The 8,596-nt window shown below is 30.0% G+C and overlaps 1 protein-coding gene and 1 long non-coding RNA gene across 2 annotated transcripts; one reads left to right on the forward strand and one right to left on the reverse strand.

The window, feature by feature from the left end:
* The first annotated feature begins 477 nt into the window (after positions 1-477).
* Positions 478-2,220, forward strand: LOC103308578. The gene is made up of 3 exons (XR_510480.3): positions 478-1,260; positions 1,625-1,859; positions 1,940-2,220. It is a non-coding gene; the product is annotated as an uncharacterized LOC103308578 (long non-coding RNA).
* Positions 2,221-2,633: 413 nt separating this feature from the next.
* Positions 2,634-6,023, reverse strand: LOC103308579 (zinc finger MYM-type protein 1-like). Its single transcript, XM_008182221.1, has 3 exons — positions 5,501-6,023; positions 3,840-4,657; positions 2,634-3,761 (listed from the first exon to the last, which is right to left on the reverse strand). The coding sequence occupies exons 1-3, from the start codon at positions 6,021-6,023 to the stop codon at positions 2,634-2,636; spliced, it is 2,469 nt and encodes an 822-aa protein (XP_008180443.1).
* Positions 6,024-8,596: the final 2,573 nt, after the last annotated feature.

Here is an 8,596-nt window from a genome sequence, read left to right on the forward strand (position 1 = left end):
AAAATTCTACCTCCACAAAAAAGTGATAGGCATAAATTACCGAGTAGATCAGGTTCTAGATCGGATCCAGGGGTAGGACATATTCAATTAGGACCAGTAGTCAAAAGACGAGTAGCGAACGTAAAACATAACATGGATCTTGATAAAGCGATATCTATGATACCAGTTTGCACAGGCCAAATAGATGTAGCCGAATTTATAAACATTTGTGAAATCGCACTTAAATATATTTCAGAGGCGGATAAGCCGATATTATTAAAAATAAAACATTCAAAGTTGACAGGGAACGCTTTAGAATTAACAAAATATCGTTATTTAAAAATCCTGTGGTCCGTTATTATATACCGGACGAATTAAACCACGGGGTGGCCATATGTATACGTAAGTGAAGCATTTAGATGGAGAACGTTTAGAGTGACCAATTGAAAAGCATCGAACTATTGTACCAAACTATTGCATGCCTTACTCAACCTAATCACTGATAAGACACAGTTATCATATTTTAAATTGTTTTTATTGTTGTTATATTTTGATAACTACTAATTTATAATATGAAAACTTAAAGTAGTGCCAACCTAATGTCGAAATAATTTTATTTTTCTCAAAATGGTAACTCTAAATGTATTCTATTTACTTGCTTCAATTCACTACACATAACACCCACCGTGCAAGAAACTGTTACAAACATTCCAAGAATATACCATTTTAAGTTCCGATACTAATATAAGAATGGTACATTCTCTGAAAGTTTCTGTAATGTTCCAAAAAAACATGAGTTATATACATTTTAAGTTCCAATGTAGACATTACAATGGAACGTTCCCTACACACCTACATTTATGGTTTTATAAAAATATTGCTTTGTAAACGTGTATAATGTTTCCAATACGTTACGGGAATATTCCAGAAAAACACGATAGCTCTAGCCGATCCGATAATAATGGGTAATTTTTGATTGTTATATCTAAAAATAAATATTTTTATAAACACGGTATAATCTGTATATGTATAATACGTTATACGTGGACACAGACTATCAGTGACCGTGGCGGCATTATTTATCATTTCCCATTGTCTGCTCTCGCCGTCTCCAGCGCACTTATAACTTACAAGTACTTAATATTTTAATTATATTTACGTGTAACTGTGGTGAGAATACTGTAAACGACATAAATTTGTTTTGTATCAAGTATTATAGTGTTTTGAATCGTCATTGAACAGTTTAATTTCCCTAACACTATGGCGAATGTGAATAAAAAGGTAAGGTCTATTTCATACTTCATTATTATTTATAAATTAAACCTTAGGGCTTAGGCTACGTATCATTTGCGCGTTTTTGATTTACATTGATTATTATAAGACTTATAGTTTAAGCCGTCGGCGCGTACGAACCTAAATAATGAAAATCGAAAAATATGAGTACGGTATTCGCGCATTGTTTTTAGTTTACATTGTTTAAGTTCATATACGCGCCATACCGACGAAAGAAACGCTTAGTAAAGTGATTATAGATGTAGATTATGAAAACTCAAATACGCGCCGTGAACCATAATTGTGGCTGTGAAACGTGCCTTATTGGTTGTAAATATATTGCCATTCATAACTTATTACTATGGAATTGCAGAATTGGTCAATGAAATGGGTGGTGGCAAAATTCACAGACACTAAAGATTATAGTGTTCTCCCCATAAACTGACTGGTGGAAAACAAAACAGAAAAGTTGACCACTAGCACAATCAAATTTTGTAAGTGGCCACCGATTAGAACTGTGACTAGCGATGATTTAAAAAAAGCTGTCAAACCAAATGATTCATGGGCACAGTATCAAATTAAGATACTTGGAGGCAACAAAACTTACGGTAAGGATAAACCATATTTAATTGACTACAGTTTTTTGATGAGTAAATAAAAACTAATCGGTGAAATATTTCACTACTAGAAAATTTTGGTAAAGCGTGGCATATACAAGTAGGGACATCTGATATCGAAGAATAACAAATAGCAAAAATAAGATGCATGATTCCAGTATCTGATAGTACAGATGACGAAGGTATGGTGGATTATAGAACTTTTAAAAAAATGCTGCATAATATTATTTACACCCGAGTACACTTCAGTGGCGGTTCTGGCATTCAATTTTGGAGGAGGCAATATGTTGTAACTCAGGCTAACGTGTGGGGGGCTTCGCCCCCACACCACCCCACCACACCACACCATCAATCAACAAAAAAAAAGAAATATTAATTTTATTATTAACAAATACATTTTTAATAATAACGATACAATTTTTTAACTGACTAGGATATTTGTATTATTTTTAGTACCATACAAATAAAAACAAATTATAGACAATATATGCTTAATAATAGGTACCTTAGTACCTTAGATACATATAATATTCTATATTATGTCATAATCAAGAAGTAAATACAATATTTTACAATATATAGGTAATAAAAAATATATTAGGATTAATAAAAAATAAAAAATAAATTTGTAATGATGAATATAAACAGTTAATATTGTTTTTATTATGTTTTATATATTAAATTAATAGTTCTGTCTTTTTGACTAGCATAAATATTTATTATATCATCATAAAATGGTTCATTTTGTTTAAGTTGCTGAATTAATCATTTTTCAATAGATATTGTAGAAAGGCTGCTCAAGCGTTGTTGTAAGGTACTATTTCTTAAATAGGTTTTAATTATTTTTAAACAAGAAAAGCTTCTTTCAACAGAAACACTTGTTGAAGGAATTGTCAAAATTAACACAAATAGTTTATATGCTTCAGGCATAACATCCTTTATACCACTTTTTCCAAATATTTTAACCAAGTCATAAATATGTTGTAGATTTTGATACTTGTCATCATTGTACAAAACTTCTAATTCTACTTTTAATTTTTTTTCATTATGGAAAATATCAGAATATGTCCTTTTTAAATTATTAAAAGCAGTGATGGGAAATTGGTTAGAATATTCTTTGAATTTTGATATATCAGCCAATTGTAAGAATAACAATCTATCAGTATCATTAAATCTTGTACGCAATTGCATAAGAATACTATCTATAATTTCATAAAATAGAATTTTAAAATTTATTCCAGTGTTTGAACTATTTCGTTTAGCTGTTGGAAACTTTGTAAGGGTAACTGATTTACTAAAAAAATTTGAAAACTCTGTTTCATTCCTCTTTTTTTGTATAAGATCACATGTTATATTAATTTTTCTCAGACAATATTCAATATCGAAAGATTTATTCTGTAATGTGTTAAATAAATTATCAGTAATTAAAAATATGTCACTAAATATAAGTGCAAGGAAGGCAAATTCAAAAGATTTTAAATTTTTAGAATATCCAATCGCACCACAAATAGATTCTGCGGATGAATTAGGATTATTAATTATAGTTTCAAAAATTGTTTGAAACTTGGACCACTCGTTAACCAATAAATGCAAAATGTTTGACCTTGATGACCATCTGGTTTGAACAAATTGGGGAACACGTTTTCCAATAAGTTCATCAGCTACATTAGTACGGGATGTAGAGTTGTGAAAGTAGGCAGATATACCAGTCATATTAACAAAGAATATGCGACATTTTTCATTTAAACTACACCCATGTTGCAAAACCAAATTTAATCTATGTACTAGACAGTGAGTGAATAATGCGTTAGGTGCAATAGCTTTTATTCTGACTTGTAAGCCCGTTATATTCCCTGCCATGACACTAGCACCGTCATAACATTGACCAACTAACTTTTGTTCAATATTAAAATCTTGTAGAATAGTATTAATTAAATTAAACAATCCTTCTGCAGTCCGATCTTCACTAACATTATGAAATCCAAAAAAACGCTCAACTAATTCAGATTTTTTAGTGACATATCTTAAAATAACAGAACACTGTGTTTTTTGGGTAATATCAGTTGTATCATCAATTTGAATAGAATAAAATATACTATCTCTAACTTCTTGTTTAGTATGATTTGACAAATATTCAGAAATACAAAAAATTAAATCATTTTGAATGATTTTTGATGTACCACAAAACTTATTTTGAATAGTTTTGTAATGATTTTGAATTTCTAATGAGAATCTACTAAAAAACATTTCAAATAACTCTTTGTAATTACCTTTATTTAATGAACTACTACTTTCATCATGCCCGCGTAAAGCTAATTCTTGTTTGGACAAATATAATACTAAATCAATCAAATGCTCCATAAATAGTCGATTTAGTCTTACATTTTCATTGTAATTTTTCTTAAATAATTTACCATGTTCCTTAAGTGTATCTACAATAGTGACTGCATTATTTTCTAAATTTTTAAAGCTGTAATGATTATGGACATGATCTTTAGAAGATTCATATCTTTGAATACTTCTAGATAAATTTTTTAACTCATTGTAACCTTCTGTAACCCAAACAGACTTTGTTTGACTAAACAACAAACATGGCCAACAAAATAACTTTTGTAGATAATGACTACCACACAACCATGAATGTTTACTATACACATTTGAATTAAATGATCTACTGAATACTTTGGAACGTATCTTGTCAGTGAACAAACATGTAAGATGAGGAGTTAATTTACCTTGTCTAAGTAAATCATTTTTATTAACTATATTCCAACGCCTATATGGAGTTTCTAGTAACAACATAACCGGATCGTACAAAGGATTCATTACAACAAAAATAAAATATGAAATGTTTTTTGAAATGTTTTTTGAAAATATAAAATGTATTCAATTATATTCACACTTAACAAAAGTCAAAATTACACAAGCCACTTAAGTCACAACTACAAAGTACAAACTACAAATAGAGGTGTGTCGTTCGTGAACGAACGGGTCGATTGATCCGGTTCAATGTATTGAACGAAATGATCCGAATCATTTAAAAATGAGCCGGTCATTCGTGTCAAATTTTATTTTTTTGTGAATTGGATACACTGAAATGTGTTTGGTTATTTTGATTCAGTCCGTTTCGAATTTTTGGTTCGGATCATTCGTGATCCGTTCGCTCGTATAGTCGTTACTAGTTACTCGTTAATCGTTGTTATCATAAAACACTCGGCGGACGTTATTGCCAGTCATCCTATCAGTTATCAGAGTTATCACTATCGTCCATAGATAATATATATTATCCACAGATATATACTAATATAGTATTAATATAGTAGTATTAGTATATATCTGTGATATTATCTATGCTATCGTCTATTAAAATTATTTTTTATTATTATTAATGTATGTACCAAGGGCTAAGAATTTCGTCATTTTTTCAAAAAAACGTTTTTGCAAAAAAAGAAGAAAGTCATTAAATGTATATTGCTTTTGTTTTATGTTGACATAAACTTTCTTTAGTGAATATTCTTTTACACACATGTCAATGTAACATAAAAATAGTATTAACAAGTAAAAAATAGGTAAATGTATACATTAAAATGTTCACATAATATGGTTCAAAAATAAAATTTGTGAAACTTTACTGGTTGCTAGTCGACTTCTTTTTTCAGTTACTACTTGTCCGGCTCTTGAAAAAACTCGTTCACAAGGCACTGAAGTCGCAATCATGCATAGCCTTCTTTTTACCAACTCGTAAGTCCTAGGATATACTTTTTTTCGTTCAACCCACCATGCTAAAGGATTTTCAAATCTACTGATTAAAGGTTCATTCAAATATTTATCTACTTCAACAATTCCAGCAACTGATGAACTCCTTCCTCCAATCAAATTAACTACAGTTTGATCAAATTCTTCCCACAAAACTGATTGAGAAGAGGTTACATTTGTGGCGGCAGTTGTAGTTGGTTGTTGTTCAATGGTGTCTTGTTCTAGTCTAATACTTTGAACCTTTGCTCGTAGAAAATTAATTGCATTTGCACATTTTTTACTATTGGAAAATGCATGTTTTTTGAATCTCGGGTCCGAAAGTGCTGCTTGTGTTACCAATTCATTATCTTCAATGTCACCAAACCTTCTAAATAGTTCTTCACTCATTTTGTTGGCCATTTCCTTAATAACAACAGGTATTGTATTATCGTTAACAAATTTCGAGACATATTTATTTAATGAATTCACAAAAATAATTTCTTTTGATAGTGACATATTTGTCAGCACTAATCTCAACGGTGACGTCATAAAATATTTTCAAGATGTCCCGTGCATGCTCAAGAAGAGTCCATTCCTCTGAGTCAAGACAATTTAATTGGCTATTACCCAACACTGCAAGAGTAGCAATAACTGACTCTTTAATAGATAAAATCCTGTCAAACATGTCATATGTTGAGTTCCAGCGGGTTGGACAGTCCAGTTTAAGTTTCAATTGAGGTAATCCAGTTTGTTTTTGAAAATCTTGTAATTTTGCTAAAGCGTGGGAACTTTTTTTAAAATACTTAACAATTTCTTTTACTTTTAGGGTAGTTTGCTCAATCGATTTCAAACTTGTCTGAACAACTAAATTGATGGAATGTGCAAAACATGACAGATATCTCCAATTGCATTTTTTTACTATTGCAGATTTTATATTGCTAGCATTGTCACTTACTACACCAGTTATTTTATTTGTCAAGTTCCACTCATCTACAGTATTCCTTAGAAAAATTGCCAAATTATCAGCTGTATGTTTGTCACGGAAATTTTCACAACCTAGCAATACTGATGACAGCTGTGTTTAATTTTCAGGATCAATAAAATGAACAGTAACCGCAACAAAACTTTCATTGTTTAATGAAGTCCATTCATCTGTGGTCATACATACCGCTGAAACATTTTTTAATTGGTCTTTAACACTTTGAGTGCCGGGCCTAAAATGACAAAACTGACCATTCTGACCAAGACATTTTTATTCTTTTATTGTGACTCTAAGACACCAATAAAATAAGCTTTAACAGGTTTTTGGGGGAAAAAGCATTCTAAGTCCGTTTTTTAAGTGTGTATCAATTTTGATACACACGGCACAAATGAACAAAACAGTGTCATTGAAAATATTCAACTTCTCTTTAATTCAACTTGAAAAATTATAATTTAACAAAATAATTAAACATTTATATAAAATTGTTAAAAAAAAAGTAAAATACATTATCTTTGTATAAAACTGTTAACAAAAACTAAAACACTGTATCATAGTATATAATCATTGAACAAAATCAAATAGTTAAAAAAACAGAAAATAAAATCTTCATATAAAATCAGTTAATAAAAACTAAAACTTAACACCTTTATAAAAATTAAATAGCGAATATAAACATAAACATATATTATAAGTCTTTTCAATACATCAAATAACAATGTAACTATAAAAAAAATTAAGGATTTGACTTAAGAGAGGTTTTGTGTAAACTAAAAAAACAATGATTACAAAAAAATGTATTTTCACACCCAGGACATTTTTGTTGTACTTGTTTAGCATGTTTTACTGCATAAGACCTTCCAAATTGTTTAGAAAACATTAAATAGCATCTGGAACACCTTCCTCTTTTTTTATTTTGCTGTAATTTATGTGGTAAATTATCAATGGGCTCATTTTTGTCCTGAATTTTTTCTTCTATAAGTGACAACACAATTTTCTCTCTAAATTCAGATATATTTATTTTCTTCTTAGTTACTTTTTGGAATAATAAATGAGCATTTACAATTGCAGTATTTGTTAACAACTCTATACCAACTTTTCTGTACCATTTAATTCCCTTTCTTATAGTACTAGCATATGATGCCTTTTGGTCACTCACATCTATATATGATTTAGCTTCATTGTAATCAACTATAGCAATTGGTTTTGAAGTTTTAAGACCATATTTTGTACTAACATCTACCATCATAGGCTCATGCTTAGTACTAAGGAACAAGACATCTCTTTTATCTTTCCACTTGGCTACTACGACACCAGTATTACTTTCCATTGCTTTTATTTCATTTTTTTTTAGTATAGAATTCAAAACGGGCTTAGGATTGTTTTTCCGATTTCTGCGTAACGTACCAACTAAATGTGTGTTTTTATCTAACAATTTATGTGCTAAATCAACACTTGTATAGTAGTTATCAGTATAAAGTGTTCGGCCAGCCCCTAATAATGGTTTCATTAACTCAAGTACAACACTTGTAGCAACTTGTTTTCCAGGTTCTTTTTCTTTGCCACCATATATTTTTATATGCCAAGTGTAACCTCCTTTCATACACAATTTAAAAAGTTTTATACCATACTTGTGCCTTTTTCCAGGTATGTATTGGCGAAAATTTAACCTGCCTCTAAAAGGTACCATTGTTTCATCGATGCATACTGACTCATCTGGTTCATACATTTTATGGAATTTATTATTCATCATATCTAAGAAAGGTTTTATTTTATAAAGTCTGTCAACATTTGATGAATTTTCATTGTCTGAGAAATGAAACATGGAAAGAATAGCTCTAAATCTATTTTTGGACATATATTTACTAACAAAATTTTTATATAACAGCTTTTTTGACCAATAATCATTCAATGATGGTTTTTTGTCAAGGCCCATCCATATAATAAAACCAATAAAGCACTTCATTTCAGACAAATTGACATCAGTCCACTCATTCAACCTACTGTATCTGAA

This window comes from Acyrthosiphon pisum, chromosome A1 (assembly GCF_005508785.2).
Source record: "Acyrthosiphon pisum isolate AL4f chromosome A1, pea_aphid_22Mar2018_4r6ur, whole genome shotgun sequence".
Classification (NCBI taxonomy): domain Eukaryota; kingdom Metazoa; phylum Arthropoda; class Insecta; order Hemiptera; family Aphididae; genus Acyrthosiphon; species Acyrthosiphon pisum.

Bases quoted from the DNA above. Each gene is read 5' to 3' on its own strand.
- LOC103308579 (XM_008182221.1), bottom strand. From the start codon at position 6,023: ATGGCCAACAAAATGAGTGAAGAACTATTTAGAAGGTTTGGTGACATT. The intron at 4,658-5,500 runs GTAAAGTTTCAC...TGTTGTTACTAG, and splicing joins AAGAAGTCGACTAGCAACCA to AAACTCCATATAGGCGTTGG. The intron at 3,762-3,839 runs GTTAGTGAAGAT...ATTGAACAAAAG, and splicing joins GTTTTTTTGGATTTCATAAT to TTAGTTGGTCAATGTTATGA.